The 24320-nt window shown below is 41.1% G+C and overlaps 1 protein-coding gene across 2 annotated transcripts in view; it reads right to left on the bottom strand.

Moving 5' to 3' along the window:
* Positions 1-23462, bottom strand: part of PTGR2 (prostaglandin reductase 2) — a 26466-nt gene extending 3004 nt beyond the window's left edge. The window contains exons 1-9 of one of the 2 annotated variants that reach the window (XM_080936310.1): positions 23352-23462; positions 18197-18280; positions 16131-16249; positions 13356-13547; positions 10572-10742; positions 6731-6940; positions 5089-5210; positions 4493-4580; positions 2223-2262 (exon numbers count right to left, since the gene is read on the bottom strand). In XM_080936310.1, coding sequence (XP_080792436.1) covers positions 2223-2262; positions 4493-4580; positions 5089-5210; positions 6731-6940; positions 10572-10742; positions 13356-13547; positions 16131-16249; positions 18197-18233 — 979 coding nt within the window. In that variant the 5' untranslated portion in view covers positions 18234-18280; positions 23352-23462. The remainder of the gene's footprint in view (positions 1-2222; positions 2263-4492; positions 4581-5088; positions 5211-6730; positions 6941-10571; positions 10743-13355; positions 13548-16130; positions 16250-18196; positions 18281-23351) is intronic. The other variant, XM_080936311.1, reaches the window with a different exon arrangement.
* Between the last annotated feature and the right edge of the window lie 858 nt (positions 23463-24320).

Below are 24320 nucleotides of genomic sequence, written 5' to 3'. Positions count from 1 at the left end.
TTTGAGAGTCCAGAGGACATGGGTTCAGTTCTCAGCACCTACATGGCAGCTCCCAACCATTCCTATTCCTGGCACCAGCTCTAGGGGATCCGACACTCTCTTCTGAACTTAGTCAGTACCATGCATGCATGTGGTGTAGACCAGGCTGGCTCTGACCTCATAGAGAGCCACCTGCTTCTGCCTCCAGTGTGGGAAATAAAGGCATGTGCCACCACCACTGCCTAGCTTCTCTGTTTTGTTTTGTTTCCTATTACATACAGAAGAAAACTCTCATAGTGTATTGAGGCTAGAGGATCATGAGTTTAAGGCCAATCTGGGCTATAGAACAAGATTCCAAACCAAAAAGAATTAGGCAGGAGAGAGAAAGCCTCCCTCAGATATATTATATCTTAGAAACCCAGGGAAAAATTCCATCTGAACACTGAGCTTGGACACTGGGGACCTGCCCCAGGCTGACCTAAAGAGTGAATGTATTTTGAAATGTGAGGAAAGGAAGAGAGAGAAAGGAGATCTTGGTTCAAACAAATACAGGCAAAAGGTACACGTAAGATACAAGGGCTGGAGAGATGGCTCAGTGGTTGGGAATACTGATTGCTCTTCTAGAGATCATGAGTTCAATTCATAGCAACCACATGGTGGCTCACAACCATCTGTAATGAGATCTATGCCCTCTTCCTGTATATCTGAAGATTGCTACAGTATTTTAATATACATAAAATAAATCTTTTTTTTTTCTTAAAGATACAATGGGATGAAATCAACATCCTGATTGTTGGGCTGGGAACACAGCTCAGCGATAAAGTGCTGCTGGCCTAGCACACAAGCCACTCGAGTTAAACACAGATGTGTCTTCTACCTGAAGATCAGAGATCAGGATCATCCTAGCTTTAACTGTAAGAAACCTGGCCTCAAAAAGACATAAAAATAACAAAATTCCACTGCTATTCAAGATGGAAATATCTAACCAGCATCCATATACAGAATCTGAGGAGTAAAGGCAAATGAATATGGGGCCAAAGTGTCAGCAAAAACAGTTTTAAATAATTCAAAATTTTAGAAACTTAAGTTTTGTTGAGTAAATACAGTATATACTTGTTAAGCCAACTGAGTAAAATTTATGCTGAAATACAAAATATTAGTTTGATTTAAGCTTTGTCCATTTGAAATGAACAAGAGACTATCTAAGTTTATGTTAGGCAAAAACAAAACAAAAACCCACAAAAATGGAACTTAGAAATTTATTAACCTTATGTCTGAGAAATATGATCTGAAAAGTTACCTAAATCCTACAAAACTTTCATAATCCTTATATTTTCTAAGCTGTCTGAGAAGCAAAGAATACATATTTATGACACATATTTGACATATGAAAACTGCCTCTTGATATGGGTTGAATATAGAGTGTCAAGCTTGCTTTGTCTTAAGTGCTTGATCCTCAGTTACCGGTACTCTTGTTGGAGGTTCTGAGAACTTTAGGAAGTGGGACTTAGCTGGAGAAAAAAGGTAACCAGAGTTGGGCCCTTCTTGTCTATCTTCTGATTCCTGTCCGCCATGATGTAAAATGCCCTCATGCACTCCCATGATGCCCTACCCAAGTACACTGTGCCATGTGACTGTGAACTGACCCCTCTAAAATCATGAGCAAAATAATTCCCTAAAATTTTATTTCAGGTATTTTTGTTACAGTGATGAAAAAGTAACTCATACACATGTGAAATATCACTAAAGTCAACTCTAATAGTGTTGGATTGCAATTGTTTAAGAAACCTACATATGTAGGACTGTTAGACGGGGAAGAAATAATTGCACTTTGTTTTATTTTTGAGACAGTCTCACTTAGCTGAGAATGACCTTGCTTGGCTGTGTTGCCTGCATCACCTGAGTTCTGGGATTACAGTGGTTGCTACTATAGGTGATCTGTTTGTGCTTCATTCATGGGAGACAAACACTGCTAACTAGCCTACATCCTCAGCCCCAGCAAAGTTCTAACAAGAAAGTAAGATGGGTGTGGTGGTAAATGCTGTGATTCCAGCACTTGGGAGGTGAAAGCAGAAGGATCAGGAGTTGAAGGTCAGCCAATCAAGTACAACCAGGGCTACACAAGACCCAGTCTCAGAAAGGCTCTGTTCCACCTCCCCTCTTCCAGAAAGAGACAGACAGACCAAAAAAATACTACTCCCTGTCTTGAGCACATGTATGAAATAAATCTGTATTCATCTCACCTCCCATGTTTTCCAAGCCGTTTGCCACAGTTTCCTTGATCTGTAAACCACAAGAGCTAGATTAAGGGTTAATGGTTTCCATAAAACGAAGCAATACAGTTTAGAACAGTAAAATCCTATATTACCATTGTCTAATCTTTCTTTTAAAAAAAAACAACTTTATTTTTGTTTTTTTACATTTATTTTTTGTGTGTGTGAATTCACACGTCACTCATAGCATGCATGTGGAGGTCAGAGGGCAACTTGCAGATTCTTTCTCTTTTTTCTGTATATCAGGTTTGCCTCAAAGGCAAAGAAGTCAAACTGAGTCTGCCTCCCAGGTGCTGGGTTTAAAGGCATGGCCTACATGCCCAGTTTAGTTCTTTCTACCACATGGGTTCTGGGGATCAAACTCTGCTCTTCCACTTGGCAGTGAGTAACCTTACTCACTGAGCAATCTTACAGATCTAGGCCCTACCCCAGCCCATGTTAAACAAACTGTACACCCTGGTTATGTAGCAGAGAATGACCTTGAATTTCTGCCCCTCTCCTGCCCTCCCAAATACTGGCATTACAGTCCTGTGCCACTGTACCAGTTTTACTTTCTGCCCCATGCACGCTAAGCACATACCTACCAAGTTACACCACCACCCATACAGAGCCTCTTGGAAAAAATTATCTAAGTATACACACATGCAATCATTTTCAGGTTTCAAGAACATCTTATCTGGATCCCAAATAATAATTTCTAACTCTTCCCAAGAACCAAAAGAGGTGTTGGAATAAACACAAAGAAAAAATATTAAAAGGATATTTACTGAACTCTATAAAAACCATAAGGTTATATGAAACCAAAGTAACAACACTTTAGTGAGCTTACAGCTGTTCTGGATTTTCTAAAATGCAGTAAAGACTCATCCTAGTTACATACAATTTAACACATTTCCATTTTTAAAAAAAGAGTATCCAAAGAAGGTTCTGATATGTGCTTATATGACTTTTAAGAAAACACAATTTCTGGGCCTGCAGAGATGGTTCAGTGGTTAAGAACACTGGCTGCTCTTCCAGAGGACCTGAGTTCAATTCCCAGTACCCAGGTGGCATCTTACAACTGTCTGTAACTCCAGTTCCAGGGGATCTGACACCACTTTTAGCCTCTGTGAGAACCAGGTGGTACTCAAACATTCCTGTAGACAAAACATCTATACATACAAAATTAAATTAAATTTAAAAACCAGAATTTCTAAATAAAATTCATACATGTCTATTAAATTAATGAACACTACAATTTAGATTTCAGGAAAAACTCCTATTGATTTTGTAAATAATCCATGGAAAGTAAAGCTTGACTGTTTAAAGGAGCCAGGTGTGATGGTGCCAGCCTTTAACCCCGGCAGAGGCAGGGGCAGAGGCAGAGAGGAAGGGCAGAGGCAGAGGCAGGATGAATTTGAGGCCAGCCTGGTCTACAAAGTGGGTCCAGGACAGCCAGGGCTGGTTACACTGAGAAACCCTGTCTTAAAACAAAATGATTGAAAAGACTTTATTTTTATTATACGTGTATGAGTGTTTTGCCTGCATATATTTATGTGCGTACATCTGTGCACTACTTTGTCCCTGTTAGGCCAGGAGAGGTCACTGGATCCCTGGAACTAGAGTTAGAGACAGCTGGAAGCATATGGGTGTTGGGAACCAAGTCCAGGTTCAGCAAATGCTCTTAGCCACAGAGCAGCTTCTGCAGACCTGAGTTTAATAAAAAAAAATGCATAACGGTAATAAAAGGGTTTCATAATCAGGAGATTATAGTCACCTGGGAGGAAATTTTATTCAGAAATTAACTTTTTGAACTATGTGTCTGTGTGTCTCTGAGTATGTGCACGTGAGTGCAGCTGCTTAGGGGCTGCAGAGAGGTCACAGCCCCTGGGGCTTCAGTCACAGTCATTGTGTGCAATCTGACATACTTGCTGAAAACACAGTTGGGTCCTATGAAAGAGTACTCTGTGCTCTAACCACTGAACCATTTCTCTAGCCTTTCTTTTGTAGGAATTTTTCATAATAAAACTAAAGTATGCCAAATTGTAGAAAAATACATACTCTTATAATTAACAGAAGCTTAGGCTGGGGATTTGGCTCGGTTGGTAGAGTACTTGGTTAGTCCCAGGTAGAGCATGCCTACAATCCTCACACTAGTGAGGGAGACGTAGAAGGCTAAGGGCTAAAGGTCATTTCATCTACGTGTCAACTTCAAGGGCAGCCTGGGCTACGTGAAATGTGGTTTAAAAAGCAAGTTTTACCTTTAGCTTTCCTTCTTTAAACCACTGACTCAGCTGTAGAATTCCAGGCTCAAATTTATCTTTATAATTTAATACTGTAAATCTCTCTCTGCAAATAGAAAATAAAAGAATAATGATTAGAAAACATTTCAAGAGTGAGAGCCCAAAGTCAACTATTTAAATGGTAATATTTCATTTGTTGGTCTTTAAGTTAGCATACAGCTATGGTGAGTCTGGTCAGATACAACTGTAGGTGTAGTTAAGGTAGAAGTACATTAAACTTTGCCTGAGTTGTAGGTTAGTTGGGGTGAGTACACTAAACCTTGACCATTTCTGTCTCCTTATCTCTACACCCTATTTGGCAACAGCATTGCGACTTTTCCTTTGTGGATAATATTCTTTCCCCACCCTCACAAGGTTTCATCTATCAAAACCAGAAGTATTAGTTATGAATGAGTGAACCAAAATTTAAATATTAAGCCACCTTAAATACATACTTTTCACTTTTATTTAATAAGAAAAAATCCCGTCACTGGATATATTTCACATCTATGTAATGAAACTCCCTAGTCCAGCCCCTAGGAAAGTGGCAGTAGGGGCAAAGGTAAAGGACACACCTGGTGATGCTTCTTTCCTTCTGGATTGCTTCTACAGCAGGGGGCAGTGGAGGAGGATAGGGCACATCCTTATTGTACTGAGAAATTTGGCCACACAGAATGATGTGGCTGTTCTGATTCATCTGTATAGAGAAACACTGGTAATTACACCCTTGGATACCTTTCCAATTGATGGATTTATGGCTAATCAATGAAAGCCTATTTAACCACCACACTTACACTTTTACTGCCAATTAATTGCATTTATTTTGAAGATTTATGTACTTAAAAGTATTTTAAATACTTTATCTATTTGTGGATATGTGTGTACCTGCATAAATTTTAGGTTCACCATATGTGTGCTGGTGCCTGTGGAGGTCAGGCAGGAGCTTCAGATCCCTCTAGAACTGGAGTTATATGTGGTTTTGAGCTGCTTGATGTACGTGTCAGGAACCAACCCAGGTCCTCTACAAGAGCAGTAAGTACTCTTTACTGCTGAGCCATCTCTCTAGCCCCTACAAGTTTTAATAAATCCATTCTGAAGGAATGTAGAACTAATCAAAGTTTGGTAATCACCAAAAAAATTATATTAGCTGACCTTGCTGCTTTTAGTTGTAGTAGTATATTTTTTAAAGCCTTATTATTTTTAATATATACATGTGTAAGAACTGTAACAGAGCCCCAGACTTCAGCACAACTGGCTCCATGATGGAAGGACCATTCAAGCTGTATAACTCAGCGTGTAGACAGCACCACCTGCCAAAACTAAAACAATGACCTGATCCATCAAAGTCCACAGTTCTGGAAACCCTTTCTTATAGCTTCTATAGCTCTCCTTCTGACTAACTGTTCTTGTTAACTGAATTTAAGATATAGGTTTTGTGCTAAAAGCTCACCCTTAGAAAGGCTCAGGGCAACACTAGGATGTAATGAAGTTGTCAGCCAGCTAATAAAGACCTTTTATTGGCTTAAACCCATGTCCCAGTAGTTTTCCCTGGTGGATACCCCACAACAGACACATGTATAATGGGCAGGTGCTGAGGAAGCCAGAAATGTCAGTCCTCCCTGGAGCGTGAGGGACAGGTATTTGAACAGCCTGACATAGAAGGTAGGAATCAATCTTAGGTCCTCTGCTATACTCTGAACCTCTGAACCTTTTCTCTGGCCCAGTAATATATTTCTTTAGATTTAAATAATATAATCTCAACTGCAAGTAATTTTATATATAGTAAATTCCTATTGATATTTTACTACATTGTCAATAAAAATATATGATACCTATAATCTATGAAAACTATCTCCCTATCCAACTCAGGGTTATGACTATAAGGTGACTGAGAGATGGTGAATTACAGGTTAGGGTCCCTCCATTTCAAAAATGCAGCTCTTAATTTTTCACAAAAGTAAATTGAAGGTAAAAATATTATATTGTTAGGCAGGCACTGAAATTCAGAATACAAATGTACAATCAAATGAAAGTATCAATAAGATCTTTTGTATAACTTAAATACAATAATGCTAATACTATCTTTCAAAATGAGACTAGTAATTTTATAGCTTCCCCTTTAGTACCAAGCAAAAGTAGATCACAATAAATATTATTTTATATTATATAATATCTAATATTGTAGAGATTTGTAACAGAGACAGAACAGCAGATGACCTGACTTATCACCGCATTGCTGATGTCACCTCCAACATTGTCAAAGTAAACATCCACTCCATCAGGGCAGGCCTCTCGAAGCTGTTCTGCCACATTCCCTGATTTGTAATTGACTGCGGCATCAAACCCCAGCTCTGAGGTCAAAAAGAGACATTTCTCATGTGTTCCACAAATTCCCACAACTCTGGAACAGCCAAGCAGGTGGCCAATCTAGGGAGAAATTGTTTAAAAATTTAATGATTTTATATTCACACAGACATAAAAAATGTCAAAGTATAGAAGATATTGCAAGTAGAAGAGAGTATTTGTCCTGGCTCATTTTTATGTCAGCTTGACACAAGCTAGCATCATCTGAGAGGAGGGAACTTCAGTTGAGCAAATGCCTCCATAAAATTTAAGTGTAGGCAGGCCTGCAGGTATTTTCTTACTGTTTGCAGTGGGAGGGCCCAGCCCATTGTGGATAGTACCACCCTGGGCTGACGGTCCTGTTCTATGAAAAAGCCACAACATTAGTACTGCATGGTCTCTGAATCAGATCCTGTCTCCAGGTTTGTAGCATTTAGGTTCCTGCCCTGACTTCCCTCAGTGATGGGCTGTTACTGGAAGTGTAAGCAGAATGGTCTCTTAGCTTTATTTCGGTCATAATGTTTCATCACAGCAACAGTAACCCTTAGACAGTATTTATCACAATTTAGTTTGATGACAGTGCTTTTACCTTTTAAAAAAAAAATTTTTGAGACAGGGTTTTTCTGTATAGCCCAGGCTGGCCTCAAACTCAAGAGATCTACTGCCTCTGCCTGCCTGCCTTGCTCCCAAGTGCTGAGATTAAAGGTGAGCACAACTATTGCCTGGTTTAAAAAAAAAAACTAAAGCACTACTATCTTCACCTTTGATCCTAGCACTCAAAAGGCAGAGGCAAGAGTATCTCTATGAAGATAGCCAAGAGAACCTGTCTCATAAAAAACAGGTAAATAAACAAAACAAAGGCTGAGGACAAATAATGTGACTCTTAAAAAACAAAACAAACAATAAAATGCAGCTTAAAATTCACAACTTAATATAAGTCATGAGATCCAAAGAATCACTCTTAAAATTCAATTAATTTTTAGGGTCATGAAGAACACAAATGACAGCTAAAATATAGTATTCTATTTCCCATACTATAAAAGCTACTGTGTTTGTTACTTTCTATTGCTATGATAAAACACCAGAATCAAAAACAGCCTAAGGAAGAGAAATTATGGCTTCAAAACAACGAGTCCATCATGGGGGGCTGAGGGGAGGATGTGGCTGGAGCAGGAAATAAAAATTACACCTTCAGCCACAAGCAGGAAGAAGAAAGCAAACTGTAGGACGACTATAAACTCTCAAAGCCTGTCCCAGTGACACTCTTCGCCTGCAAGGCTGCACCATCTCCCCATACAGCACCACCAACTGGGCAGCAAGTGTTCAGTGATGGAGGTTATGGGGACAGTGTCATTCAGACCGCCACAGCTGCTATGATGGCTCATCTTGACCGTCCACAAGATCTAGCATCACCATGGAAGCAAACCTCTGGGCGTATCTGTGATGACTTATCTACATTAGGTTAACTCAAAAGGGAAGACCCACCGCAAATATGGGTGGTACAATTCCATGTCCTGGGTCCCACACTGAACAGACAGCACAAAACAAGCTGAGTACAAGCATTCTTTGCTTTCTGTTCAAGTGCTGATGCAATTTGACAATCTGCCTTGAGCACCTCTGATCATGACCTCTCTGCCAAAAGAAACCTTATACCCTGGACCTGGGTACCAAGTACAACTCTCCTTACTTGGGTTGCCTGTCAGGCACTTTATCATAGCAAAGACAACTAATACAGCTACTGTTTATAAAACACTGCACTCAGTACAGTTTTTAAAAAACATTTACTGCATACCTACCATCAATACATGCTTTAGGCACTACTGTAATCTCAGCACATGATAAAAGGGTGAGGGAGTAGGAACAGGAATTCAGGGCCAGCCAGGGAGACAAGTGACTGTGCTTCAAAATATGAACAACCTTCTTGTAGAAGAATTAAGATTATTTTAAATATGAGTTTTATTTTATGTTGTTTGGTGTTGGCAACGTAGAGCCTCATACATGCTCAGCAAGGGCTCTAACCACTGAACTACAACCTAAGACCCCTGTGATAATTAGATTGTAACTGGCCCCATAGGCCTATAGGGAGTGGCACTATTAGGTGTTGGAGGAAGTATGTCACTATGCAGTTGGGCTTTGAGGTTTTATATGCTTAAGCTACACCTATCCTGGCTCAGTCTCCCTCTACTGCCTGTCAATCAAGATGCAGAGCTCTCAGCTCCTTCTCCAGCACCATGTCTGCCTGCAGCTGCCATGTTTCCTGCCATGACAATAAGGGCTGAACCTCTCTACCTGTGAGCCAGCCCTGATTAAATGTTTGCCTTTATAAGAGTTGCCATGGTCATGTGTCTCTTTACAGCCCAAATTAAGACAACCTCTGTCATTTTTGTAAAGATGTAGTTGTGTGTTTTAACTGCATGTATGTATGTGAACTGTGTACATGTCTGGTGCTGGAGAACCCAGAAGGTGGCAGTCGATCCCCTGACCTGGAGTTACAAAGAGTTCTAAGCCACTCTGTGATGCTGAGAACTAAACCTAGGTTCTCTGCAAGAACAGCAAATACACTTAACCACTGAGCCACCTCTCCAGCCCGACTTGTTTTTAACTCAAGGAATTACACTATGATTTTCATCCCTATATGGATAAAGAGAACTACTCTAATGTTTGCCATTTTAACAGAAAGACACAAAACCCTGTATTTTTCATATTGTTATCAATGGAATTTAAATAGGTAACAACACCATTTCTGCCAACAATGTATAGAGTAATGACATACGATCTTAAAAATTTAAAGTAAGAGGGCTGGAGAGATGGCTCCATGGTTCAGAGCAATGAGTTCTGTTTCACACACCAATATCAGGAAGCTCACAACCACTTGTAACTCTAGTTTCATGGGATCTGATACAAACACAAACTCACTCATACACATCACAAAAATAACAAATCTTTTCTCAATGAAATAATTTTTATCCTGTATATGTGTCCTATATACATTACAGTTAGCCACATTCCCATTTCTTTCTTTCTTTCTTTCTTTCTTTCTTTCTTTCTTTTTCTTTCTTTCTCTCTTTTTTTAAGATTTACTATATATGAGTACACTGTAGCTGTCTTCAGACACACCAGAAGAGGGCATCAGATCTCATTACAGATGGTTGTGAGCCACCATGTGGTTGTGGAATTTGAACTCGAGACCTCTGGAAGAGCAGTCAGTGCTCTTAACCATCTCTCCAGCCCCACATTTCCATTTCTTATCCCCCTCCCATTCCCTCTGGAATTCCTTCTCCATCCACACACCCTGCTCCACAGTTTGTTTGTTTAAATAACCGATTAAGTTGAATTAGTGTTGCTTGCATGTGCATGGGTGTTAGGTTATTTGCTGGATCGTGAGCAACTCACAAATGGCTAACCCCTAGAATTCATTCATTACTTTTTATGAAAAAGTTTTATGTAGTCCAAGCTAAGCTTGAACTCTGGAAGTAGCAGAGATAACTCTGGACTTCTGATCTTCCTGCCTTCATTTCCTACGTGCTGAGATTATAGGTATGCATCAGCACGATACTTTATGTGGTACTAAGGATCAAACTCAGAGCTTAATGCATGCTAAGCAAACACTCTACCAACTGAGCTATGTCAACAGCCCTCACTTTAATATTTTAAATTATATACATGTATTATGTCTTCTGTTTTAGAAAAGTCAGGTAATTTTTGGAAACTTTACCTGCCCAGCCAAAGATCCACAGGCACCTGCTGCTCCGCTGACAACCATTGTCTGATTAGATCCAGCAGATATATGACCTTTTTCCTGTACCCCAATCAAGGAGGTCAAACCGGGCATACCTATAGCTCCAAGAAAATATGAAAGGTGTCCATCCACAAGCTGTGGGTCTACCTAAAATAAAAGGCATAGATTTTAAACAACACTGAAATTACAGCTTTATGCCATAAAGTGAGAGTTATGGACTGAATAGTGCTCCCCAACCACCTTCATTAATTTCTGTGTCTCCTAAGTATACTGGATCAAGCAAGACCTTTAGGTGGTATGTAGGGATGTGCATTTGACCTTAGAACCCTTCTAAAAATGCCAAGCATACTACTGCACTCCCAGTCTGGGGAGAAGAGAGGAATGAGTCCCAGTGCTTACTGGCCACTTAACCTGGTTCAGTCTATGGCAATGTTAGAGGAAGTAGACAGCACTCCTGAGGATGGGAGAAGGAAGTAGAAACACATCTAAACTGGTCCTTCAACCTCCACATGTGCATGCATACCCATGTGCACCCAAACACATCACACACACACACACACACACACATACACACAATGAAAAAAACAACAAATATTCTCTTCACATTAACAAAACCAACTTTAACAATTCTTACATAATCTTATTTTCTGAATTCCCATGTATATACTCTCTTCACATTAACAAAATCAACTTTAACAATTCTTACATAAACTATTTTTTCTGAATTCCCATGTATATACCATCAGAGAAAAAAATGCATATTAGGAAAATACAAGGCAAAGTTGTAAGCTTTTTAAAATCTCTGCAATTCCAAGATAAACATTTTTTAAATTTCCAATCAACTGAACAAAGATACTATGTAGGTAAATAAGCTGCTCCCAGAACCCATGGATTAGGAAACTATACTCTCAGCCCTGGTGTGGGCTACATCTGGTCAAGTTGTCAAAAACAGAGACCCCAAAACAATAAAAGCAAGTGCCAAGGATGTGGGTTGCTCAGATGGTAAGATCCTAATCCTGCTCAAGTGGCAAGCCACAGAAAAATCAGGCTGTAACTGAGCTAGAAGCTTCCTCTCCCAACAAGGACTTAGTGCTGGAAGGTGCCAGGCAAACCACTGGGGGAAGAAAACTCATCAGTACTTTTCTTAGATGTGGACCTTTTTTGCAACAATTTTCTAGGCAAAATGTGCCTGGTGGTACAGCAGTAGCAAGTGTGTTTTCTGAGTGGACGTGAGGTCCAGTTCTGAAAGAAGGAATTTAAATCTGGAACTATAAACTTGGTCAGAAGCCTGTGGCCAGAGAGGCTGCAGCCCCAGTGAGGCTACCAGATTTGCTTAGCTAAGTGGAGAAGATGTCAGACTGCCTTCTGAATAATGTTTCTGCCCATAAACTGGTAGTGCTGTCAGTTTGGGCAGTCTCTCTGCAGTAGGCAGCAGTGATTGCATAGCCTCAGAGCTGGTCAAAAGCACTGAGGATAAGTGATTGTGAAAAGCTGAGCCACAACCAAAAAGTCAGTATCACCCACTCTAAAGGTGAGAACAGGAAAAGTGAGGAATAGAAGCAAAGTAAAGCCATACAAAAGGATAGCATGCCTTCAAGGCATGGAGGGCATGGCACATACCTTTAATCTCAGCACTAAAAAGGCAGGTGGACCACGGCCAGCCTGGTCTACAGAATGAGTTCTAGGATAGCCTGGTCACACAGAGAAACTGTCTCAAATAACCAAAACCAATAAATATAGTAAAGATGAAGACTATGACAACATCCAAAAAGTAACTAAAGGCAAGGCTTTTATTACTTCCTTTTGCTTTTTACAGTTTTGGAGACTAAACACAGGCTCTCACCCAGAACTAGGAAACCGCAGTACCTTGGATCTGCAGCTCTATCCTAGAGGCAAGTGTTAAGGCAAATGAGGAAAGTCATTTTAACACAACTGCTCTTGACTGCAAGAACCACCAACACCTAAGAAGACTCAAAAGCTCCACAGGCACCTTGAGAATATCTCCCTACAGGTGTCCTTCCTGTAAGGAACTTTACAATAGTTCCTGTTTGTTTTTAAGACTGGACCTTATCTATGCAGGCTGACCTAGAACTCACTAGTGCAGACTGGACTGGGCTGGAATTTATAGGTGTGTACCACCACACCCAGGTTTGCAGTAGTTCTTATCAAGTTAGAGTTTCCCAAGAGTGCTAAAGTTTGGAAAACAAAACTAATAATATTTATGCATTAGCAGCTCTCACAAACTAGTTAAGAATTTATAATTATAAAAAATACTGTAATAGGGCTGGAGAGATGGCTCAACAGTTAAGAGATTTATTTATTTTATGTATGTGAGTACACTGTAACTGTCTTCAGACACACCAGAAGAGGGCACTGGATCCCATTACAGATGGTTGCCAGCCACCACGTGGTTGCTGGGAACTGAACTCAGGACCTCTGGAAAAACGGTTAGTGCTTTTAACCACTGAGCCATCTCTCCAGCCCCCAGTATTAAATATTTTTCTGCTTATAGCTCAGCTTTATACTATACATTCAATCTGAGATGATAATGTTTTTGATGCTGTCTGACAGCCAATGGTAAAAAAAGACTAAATCTTTCCACTTTTGGGCATTACTATATTTATCATTTGCATTATATTTTTATACTTAGCATTATTATTCCATATTATCTAAAAGAAAATGTCATTTCCTTTCTAACAAAATAATATGAATGCAGAAATCATACAGAAAAGCATCATAAAGCTTTATATTGTACATCACCTTGTCCAGGCTATTCCCGTCTAGAATTGCCTTAGTTTGCCAGGGCCAGTAGAAAGAAGTCACAAAATCGCCTTTAGCCAACTTCTGATGCCTGCTCTCTTCTATAACTCCAATTCCTCCACCATCAACCACCTGTGCCAGCTGCCACGGTGCCAGATAGTCAGTGCCAGTTTCTTCATTCATCTTACAGCGCTGGAGGGAAGACAGCTCTCACTAAGGCAAGGTTAGTTTACCAACTAAAGCCACGCAAGTCTCTCTTGCTCTACAGTCTCTTTTCTTCTTATTAATCATCTTTATTTCACACGTATTGCTGTTTTGCTTGCATCTATGTGAGTATGTCAGGTCCCCAGAACTGGATTTACAGACAGTTCTAAACTGCCATGTGGGTGCTCTTACAACTGAGCCATCTCTCCAGCCTTTTTTTTTTTTTTTTTTTTTTTTTTTTTTTTCTGCAACAATTGGGGAAACCATGTACCTAGCTTTTGTCAATAAAAAAAAAAAAATACAACTGAAAAGAAATTTAGATCTATTCAAAGTTAGAGTGTGGTAATCCAAACAGTATGGTTCTGGAATAAAAAAGACACATAATTAGATCATTGAGATGGTTCAGCAGGTAAAAGTACTTGTCACCAAGCCTGATTTCAATCCCCAGAACCCACATGATGGAAGAAAAAAAGAACCAACTTTCAAAAGTTGTCCTTTGGCCTCCACATGTGAGCCATAGCAGTCATGCATGAGCACATGCAAGTACCCACACAAACACATATATGTAATTATTTTAAAAAATGAGTGGAATTCATTAAGGAAACCATTTCAATGCCAGCTTATCCCTTTGGAGTTTTTTAAATATGTGTTTGTAACATCAGTACTGGTGGGGCTGGGGGCTGAAGCCAAGCAGATCCTGGAGCTTGTTCACCAGCCAGTCTGGCTTGATCAGAATCTCCAGGTTCAGTGAGGAGCCCTGTCTCAGAATATAAAGAGTGAGCCAGAGGGGACTCAGACAATAAAGTCTGACAACCTGAGTTTGGTTCCTGAGCCCATATAAAGGTGGAAGGAAAGAACTGACTCCAAAGAGCTATCCTCAGACCTCCACATGTATGTCAGTCATAGCACATGCATGCTTGCACACAGATCATACACATGCACATACACACACATACTGATTTAAAAAATAAAGTGGGGCTAGAGAGATGGCTCAGTGGTTATAATTGATACAAATTGTTCACAAATTCAAAGATAGAAGGGAAAACCCTCCAAATTTTAAGTCCAGTGAGATGTCTTAGCAGATAAGGTGCTTGCTGTCAACCCTGACAGTCTAAGATGGATAACCAGGACCCAAATGATGGAAGGAGAGAATGGACTCCTTCCTTCCTTCAGGTTTTCCTCTGGCTTCCACACATGTGCTGTGGCTCATACACACACACATAACATAATAAAACATTTTTATTACTGAGATAAGGTCTCACTATAACTCAGGCTAACCTCATACTTGCAGTGACCTTCCTACCCCATGCAGCTGCGTGTCTCCATGCCAACTCATGGGCGGCGTTTCCAACACAGGTACTGTGAGTGGAGTCCAGTTATCACAAGTGGTGTCAACACCATTGTTCATCCACCTGCGAGGCTGAAGGTGAACCCTGTGATGATTCACCTGGGGGGCTAGTGGGGTTGTAGTTCAATGGTAGAGTGCTTGCCCAACATCAAACTCCCCAGGACGCTGAGGGAGGGGAGGAGAGAAAGACTTAATTTTATATGTCTATCTGACTACATTAGAGAAGTGCTTACTTGATGCAGAAAGTATTGTTTCTAAGAGGGCATTTGCTGAGGAACCTGCACATAAAGTGGTCGGCCCAGTGGGTTAGATCTGCCCATAAGGCACCGGCTAGTCAAGTGGTCAAGGGCTGGATGAAAAAAATAGCAAAACACCTGGAATATGGATAACTCTGCCCTCCTCTTGAGTGGACACCTTTCTTCTGTCCTTAAAGCTCAGAGCTGCAGGGCCTTTGGTCTCTGAGACTTGCATTTCCAAGACACAAGTGCAGCAACCTTGTGGGGTCTCAAGACAACTTACCAAGTAAGGAAACATTTTTATCTCTAGGTACGTATCAAGAGAAATGAAAGCAGTCATATAAAAATTTGTACACAAATGTTCATAGCTTATCATGACTGTCAAATTATGGAGCCAACCAAAGCTTATATGACATTGTCACAGTCCAAGATGGAAGTCAGAGGATAACTCACAGGAGCTGGGTCTCTCCTGCACGTGAGTTCTGGGAATCAGGGTTGGCACAAATGCCTTTACTCGATGAGCTATCTCACTGCCCCATGAGAGAATTATTCATATTATTTTACTACAATAATTTAAAGCTTTATTTACTACTGAGAAATAACTGGTAATTTGGAAGAACTTCCTTAACCACATTTTTCTACATTTTTTTTTGTCTTTGTTGTTTGTGTGTTTGTTTGTTTGCTTGTTTGTTTTTTCAAAAAGGGTCTCACTACATAGCCTTGGCTGTCCTGGAACTAAGTAGACCAGGCTAGCCTTGAACCCATGGAGAATCTCCTGCCTCTGCCTTCTGAATGCTGGGACCAAAGGTATGCACCAACATTTCTGGCTTACAATATTCTTTAATAGCACCAGTGAATAAAAAATAAAAGTAATTTATAATTCACAGCCGTATTAATCATACAGAAAACACAATAAAATTCTGATGCAACATCATTAAAATACAAAATCAATTATTTTTCAACAATTTCCAACACTCCGCTTCTTACCATGTAAGGATCCACAGAGAGATAAAGTGTTCTCACTTGAACTTGTCCTTCATTGATAGTATCTGGTAAACTGACTTCTTCCACCCTGAAATTCTCTGCAACTGGATTTCCATTTTTCCCTAAATGTTCAGGAAAAATAATGACATTAAAAAGTTGCCTTTTTTTTTTTTTTTTGGCTCCAGACAATCTCACTATGTAGCCTTTGCTACACGGTTTTCCAAATGTAGACCAGGCTGGTCTCCAACTTGGTGTCTCTCAAGCTGGGATTAAAGGTGTGCACCACCATGCCTAGACATTTGTTATTTTCTAAATGTTACCCTAGGATTTAAAGTACTCCCTAGAGACAGGCAGTGGACTCTGATTTTTGAAGTCATCCTGCTCTACAGGGTGAGTTCTAGGCCATCCAAGGCTATATAGAGAGACTTCCTCTTTAAAAAATAAAAATGGGAGGGAGGGAGGAAAAATAGAAGGCTGGGGGGTTGGTGATGGGACACAGGATGACTGGAGAGATGGCTCAGTGGTTGAGAGCACCTGCTGATCTTCCAGGGGCATGGTGTTTAGTTCCCAGCACCTACATAGCCACTAATAACCATCTGTAACTCCAGTCCCAGGGTCTAACGCCCTCTTCTGGCCTCCATGGGCACTGACATACATATAGGCAAAACCCCTATACACATAAAATAAGTTCTCAAAAAAATAGAAAAAGAAATCAAACTCACCTAGAGAAATGGTTCAGAGGTTAAGAGCACTAGTTGCTCCTCTAGCAGGCTGGGGCTCAATTCCCAGTGCCCACATGGCAGTTCACAACTGTCTGTGTGGTGGTTTGAATTGCACTATTTAGAGGTGTGGCCTTGTTGGAGTAGATGTGGCTCTGGAGAAAGTGTGTCACTATGGGGTAGGATTGGAGACCCTCCTCTAGCTGTCTGGAAGACAGTCTTTTTGCCTTTGGAATGAGATGCAGAACTTTTAGCTTCTTCTCCTGCACCAGGCCTGCCTAGATGCAGCCATGCTCCCGCCATCATGATAATGGATTGAACCTCTGAACCTGTAAGCCAGCCCAATTAAATGTTGTCATTTATAAGAGTTGCCTCGGTCATGGTGTCTCTTCACAGCAATAAAAACCCTAACTAGAATAGTCTAACCCCAGTTCCAGAGGATCCACAGCACAGGTATGCACATTGTACACACATATATATTCATGCAGGCAAATGCCCATACACAAAAAATATAATAAATCCTTAAAAAACTGAATTCAAGTTTTTCTTTTAATTATGGAATTAAAATTTACAAAGTAACAGAAAAGGCAAAATAAGAGTTAGGTGAGCTTTCCATCCTCATTTTAAGAACAAGCAGAGCCTCAGGTGAATATTTACTGTTTTGTTTTGAAAGTCTTGAGAATAAGGTAACTAAAAATGTAAAGGTTCGAGAAAGATGTTCAATCAGACGATATCACCACAGTGTGTTTTTCCTGAATTACATTTAACGTGAGCAAATTTCCTTTCAAGGTGGGGATCCAATGTAAAGGTCTCAAACCAACTATTCACCACGCTAAAACTGAGTGCAGAAAAATGGTAGGTAAGCAACAAAACAGGCCCACAAAACAATGGGCCAGTGCCTCTTGGATTTCTCCTACACCTGTGCTTCTGTGGTTTGGGGATAGCAGTATTGACATACGATGCTATGAAGTAGGAAAACAAGTTCTAAGAATCAGGAAAAATTCTAACATTATACACTTTCAATATAACCTTTCAAATATTATGATTCGATGGCCTTGAAAGACTATCATCTGAAAACTGAATATGGCATTGTCTAAGATATTTCATTTAATATATTTACTAGTCTTTTCTTTTCTTTTTAAGACAGGATCTCTTTGTATAGCCCTGGAGATCCTGGAACTCGCTCTGTAGATCAGGCTGGCTTCAAACTCAGAGATCTAAAACTTGCTAGTGTTAATTTACTTTCCTACCTTAGTTTGTCACCCTGGCACCATATTAGTTTTTATGCTGCTGTGTGTGTTATCGTTGCCAGAGACCACAACTGTTCACTTACCACAGACTAATACATACCAGGTCGGGAATTCAACACCACTCTTTGTATGATCATCACTTGATTTGTGCAATGGTTTTGTAAGCTTCTACATAAAATAATTCCTGTAATTAGAAAAAAATCATTAGAAAGATATAAAGTATTCAATTAAAAAATTAAAACTCCATTTGTGCTTCTGAATGGAGAGGAAAAATCAGATTGTGGACTCTAAAAAGAGATAAGACTGATTGTTCAGGGGTCAAAAGCACTGGCTGTTCTTCCCAGGAACCACAGTTAGTTCCCAGCATGCACATGGCAGCTCACAAGTCCAGTGCTGGGCACCTGACCCTTCCGTGGTTCTCCTTCAGCACTACATACATGTGGGACAGACACACACTAGACATACACATGAACGAAAAATTATGTTACTACCCTGTCAGCTTGCCTCCTAAAGTAAACATTTGGAGAAAACAACTAAATCCACTTAGAATTCTTAGATAGGAACAAGTTCACTGAAGACCAAAAGAGACAAAATTATCACTTGGTCTTAGATAATCTGGAGACATTCATCTCCCTACCATCAGGATTAAGTATCCTATTAAGGCAGGATTTAAAAAAACAAAACAAAAGCCAGCATTTCATGTTCCATCAGAATTAGGCAGTTATTTAAGCTATGAATATAAAAAGTACTAACCTAGGAACCGGACATACAGCTCAATAGTGGAGTCCTTGCCTAACGTGTACAACCAAGATGGGATCCCAGATTCCACAAACACAAAGACCTTAACTGCTTGGTCAGCAAGTGGGTAAAGGCTGCTGGTGCCAAGCTAATGGCCTGAGTTTGATCTCCAGCACCCACGTGGTGGAAAGAACTGATGTCCAGAGGCTGTGCTTTGATCGCCACATGTGCCATGCATCCACATGGGCCTGACATCCACACAAAACAAACGTATTTTTAAACAGCTGTTTAGTTGGGCATGATGGTACACATCTTTAACACCAGCACTCTGAGGGCAGAGGCAAATAGAGCTCTGTGAATTCAAGGCTACTCTGATCTACAAAGTGAGTTCCAGTCCAGTTAGAGCTCCACAGTGAGACTATATCTCAAACAGAACAAAACCCTCCAACTGTAATACTGCAGCTGTTCAAAGGTTCTTTTGTATAAGTGTGTGTTCTGAGTGTGTGTGCAGGTGCACATGTGGAAGCCAGAGTTTAAACTTGGGTGTTGCTCCTTTGGTGTCCCCCCCCCTTTGTTTAATTGTTTCCTGGCTCAGCTCATTGTTTAATTGTTCACCTGTATGCAGTTCACTGGAAGCCCCAGAGATCAAGTTTCTCAAGTACTAGAGTTAAAAACAGCTTCCTTTTTCTTGTGGGCTTGGTCTTGTAGTTCTTTTACATGCTTATTTTGGAGGGAAGCATATACACTGAGCCTGGTTCCATAGCAAATGCCTTTATCTGCTAAGCCGCCTTACTGGCCCATTTTGTAGGTTCTGGGTTCTTATTCAGGTCCTTAGGATTGCAAGGCAAGTGCTTTTGCCAATTAAGTTCCCTCTGCCTGTCTCTCTTTTCAGCTTTCACTTCTGTCTTCATGAGACAAGTGTTCCAGTTCCGTTCAATAGTCGCTCAGGCTGGCCTGGAACTCAGAGGTTCCTCCCAACTCAGCCTCCTAAGTGTTGAGATTACAGGCCAAGCTACCATACCTAGGTCTTCAACCATTTATTTTATTCATTTGTTAAAATGAATATTGTGCTGGTTAAGTTTACGTCAGTTTGACAAAGGCTAGTCATCTGAGAGCAAGGAGCCCCAACTGAGAAAATGTCTCCATAAGATTGAGCTGTAGGCAAACCTGTGGAACATTTTCTTAATTAGTGACTGATAGGTGGGCCCATCTCTGGGCCGGTGGTCCTGGGAGCCATAATAAAGCAGACTGATCAGGCCATGATAAACAAGGTAGTTCCTGCCTTGAGTTCCTGTCCTCACTGCTTTTGATGACAAACTGTTATATGGAACTGTAAACAAAACAATGTTTCAAACTGGAGCTTCAGCCTCATGGTAGGGCACCCACCTGGTATGTATGAGGTCCTAGGCTTGAAACCTGGGACCCACAGAAGTAAAAGAACCAAATGTCCAGTAACATTTAGTTATTACAGAAGCATCCTACTCCCTTAGTTTCTCTAGCACACATACTGAGAATCTCACGGATGAAGGCAGAAATGGCTAGTTGCTCTCAAGTTCAAGTTCACACTTCCTTCTGGGATACAGTTCATCACGGTAAAATACTTTCCAACCTTCCTTTAAAGCAAATCCTATTTCCATCCCATTTCACTCAAAACCCTTCAGTTTAGTTTCTCTGGCAACGGAAATACCAGTTAGCAGTAATTACGTAATAAATGGTTATTAACAGAACCAACAGCACAGGTAACTCTTACAACATCCTGTGCTAACTTAACCTGCCCAAATGCCTGTGGGTATTTTTACAGTGCATGACCAGAATTGGGATTCAAGGCTCACATACCACATTTGGAGCCTCTCCCTGCTTTGTTTCTTTACTCATTTGTCTGGACAAGGTCAGCTGGTTCCGAAGTGTAACATGCCCTGTTCTTATATTCTCTTCTCTCATTTGGAAATAATAGGCAGATTTAGAGGACCAAAGGGATTCAATTTCTCTTTCCCCAACTATTAGGGATGCACCCAGACCCTGGCAAGTGCTTCAGATTGGGAGAGGAGGACAGGATGGGAAGGGATTCTTTAAAGGCAGTGCTGTTATATCTATTCCGTCACATTATTTAGTGCAGTGGGGAACTTCTTTTTCTTCTTTTTTGAAATGTGGCTGCTAGGCGCTCAAATTCCTGAGTTCCAGCACGTCCCTTGTCACACCTTCCCACTGGGTACAGGCTCCAAGTACATCTCATTACATCCAGCCAGAGACGTTTTCTATGGAACCAGCATGCATAGAAATCACATAAAATGAAAAGGCAAGTTTATTCAGCTACAGTTGTCAGGCTGTCCTTGAGTAGTTACTAACCATACTATGATGGCTAAATTTTCAAAGGACTGTTACCAGCTGCTAGAGGCAGCCAGTCACACTACACCCAGTCAAGGAACAACAACGAATACTTGTGTTCAACTGGCTTTGTCCTTGTCAATCAGTCCAGGACTGAAACCTAGGAAACTGTAACACCCAATCTCGGGCTGAGTCTTCCCACCTCAATTAACTTAAATGAAGCTAATTCCTCACAGGTATGCCTCAAAGCTTGTCTATTCAGTGATTTTCCATCCTGTCAAGTTATCTGTTCTCTACCTTCAGCATTATGCCTTATTTCTCTAAATGTGCATAACAGAGCCAAGTGTGATGCCTCCCACCTGTAATCCAGAACTTGGGAGGTAGAGGCAAGAGGACTGAGTTCAAAGTCAGCCTCAGTTACATAACAAAATTCAAGGCCAGCCTGGGGAACGAGAGACCTTGTCTCAAAAAACAAAACATAATACAAGGGAAGACAGTCTAATAAAGCCAGCATGGTGATATATGCTTGCAATCCCAGCATTCCAGAAGCTGAGGCATGGGGCTCTCAAACTGAAGGCCAGCCTAGACTACATGGGAGATGGTATGTAAAAAAAGAAAAAAAAAGGAAAATCTAAGGCTTGGGCCTCTGAACACAGGCAAAGCACTCTGCTAACCCTGCACCACAGAGAGAAATAAATAGGATACACTAGGTCTGCCTAAACACTGCTGTCATCCTGAAAAGAATCCTATTATATCCCCTATTTCTCTTTGAAATCAGAAATCACTGTGCCAAACACAACTGATTAATGACAACTGCAATATTTCTCAACAACGTAACAATCAACACACTCAAATCATTCAGCATCTCCCCGAACTGGAACCCAGCAGCACAGAAACAAAAACCTTGACTTACAGGTTCTCCTTCTAGAATAAGACAGATCACATTCAAGAACTGAAGGGCGGTGGGCTAGGAGGCATCACAATTGAGGCAGGGCTGAGTAAACCTCAGCAAATCCCATTTGCTGTTAAATTAAAGTGGGCTTCTAATTGATGCTACCATTCCAAAATAATTCCACCAAAAAAGCTGCTTCAACAACAGTCATAAAAATATGCCTTAAGGGCTGGAGAGATGGCTCAGAGGTTAAGAGCACTGACTGCTCTTCCAGAGGTCCTGAGTTCAAATCCCAGCAACCACACGGTGGCTCACAACCATCTGCAATGAGATGTGATGCCCTCTTCTGGTGTGTCTGAAGATAGCTACAGTGTTTTCATATAAATGGAATAAATAAATCTTTTAAAAATATGCCTTAAATGTCTGTGTAGCAGCCTGATGTAACTCACAAGGGCAGAGAACATGTTTCTAGCCAAGTGGGACCTTGGAGAGGTCATCACACTTTATTTCCCTGAATGTTTTGAGGTGCCCCAAAACTCGGTGAGTTCGTTTACTTGCTCTGGCACCGTAGCATACATTTGTAATCCCAGTTATGGGGTGATGGAGTACAAATTCAAGGTCAACCCGGGCAAATTAGTAAGAACCTGTTTTAAAATTAAAAAAAAAAAAAATCAGACTGGCAATATAGCTCAGTAGTAAAAAAAACATTTGGCCAGCATCCATGGTGGGGTGGGGGGGTTGATCTTGAGTTCAAGTCCCAATACAGAAGAAAATAAAGGCGTCTTAATTAGCTTGCTTAAATAAACTCCCTCCTCAACCACCACCGCTATGAAGTTACAAACATTCTCCCTTTTCAGACTCTATAAAGGGGTTAAATGACTTGTCCAAGGTCACACAACTTGTCCCTGATACCTTTTAACAGAATACACCTTGTGTTTATCCATCCGTATTTTGTCCAGTCATTGAGCCACAGGACTCTGCTGAACTTCCCTCTGCTATCTATACCATCGGTGAGAATTCCTACATGGCTCTTCCCTTCCTCAGAAACCCAGCCTTTCTCTATGGCTCCTATTACTAACCACTTTCACAGTAATCTGCCCAGAATTTCAAACCGACTTCCCAGATCCTAGCACCAAGGGGATTAAAAATGTGTGTCGGCTTTCTAACATGACTTAAGTATACTCCTAAGCGTGGCACACAGTAAGTACTCAATAGATATTCAAATCTGAAGCACCTCAAACACAATCGCGCCCAAACTTCTTGCTGTTTACCCTAAGAATTCTTAAAAAACGGAGAGCACCTGTTATTGGGCATTCCCTAGTCTAGTGTCCCAAGCTATTCCGCCGGAGTCGCCGGGAGCTCGATGAGGACGCCCACAGGTCACCCTGGGTCGGAACTTCCTCCTTTTCTACTTCATCCAGTTTCCGGTGCCCGGATACAGTGGCCCCCTGCGTGCGGGTCAGCTCGAGATCTCGCGGGATCTGATGAACAGCGAAGGGTCCGCTGGTTGCACGACCTTAGCCCTAGAACCACACTGCGCAAGCGCAGAAGTGATCCTGCCTCCTCGTCCTTTCCTAGGGACGTGATTTTGAAATTTAGATGCGAGATCCCTTGGTTTCCCAAGGTTGGTGAGAGTGAAGAAACACAGAATAAGTTGCTAGTCTAGGCAAGGAGTATCCATAAGTTAGCCTCATTGGGGCTCCGTGGCCGTCCTCACGGCCAGGACCAAGAGAGCAAAGTTAGTGACTTCGGTTCAAGTCTCCTGTATTCGCTTCTGCCCCCCTATAGATTGAACCCGCGTCCTGGCACGGTTTAGGTAGGCGCTCAGACACTGACTTAACAGTCCCAACCTCTTGAAGAAACTTTATTCATGTTAAATTCACTGAGCTAACTTAGGTTGGGAAATTACAGTGAAAGAAATAGCATCAAGTCTAACCCTTGTTTTGTAGGTGAGGACTAGATCAGTGGTTCTCAACCTTCCTCATGCTGCGACCCTTTAATACAGTTCCTCGTGTTGTGGTGACCCCCATAAAGTTATTTTCATTGCTACTTCATAACGAATTTGCTACTGTTATGAACCGTAATGAAAATATATTTTCCGATGGTCTTAGGAGACCCCAAGAGGCTAACCACTGGACTAGTCACTATAGGATGTGGCTGTGCCCTGTACCTTTAAGTGAATTAAGGATGGTGCTAGAATTACAAGCTCTTCCTGGACTGCTGGTCCAGGTCCCCCCCCTCTCCCTCCCTCCCTCCCTCCCTCCCTCCC

The sequence above is a fragment of the Micromys minutus genome (genome assembly GCF_963924665.1).
Source record: "Micromys minutus genome assembly, chromosome: 1".
Lineage (NCBI taxonomy): Eukaryota > Metazoa > Chordata > Mammalia > Rodentia > Muridae > Micromys > Micromys minutus.
The sequence above is the reverse complement of the archived record's forward strand: the minus strand, read 5'-3'. Positions and strand labels throughout refer to the sequence as shown.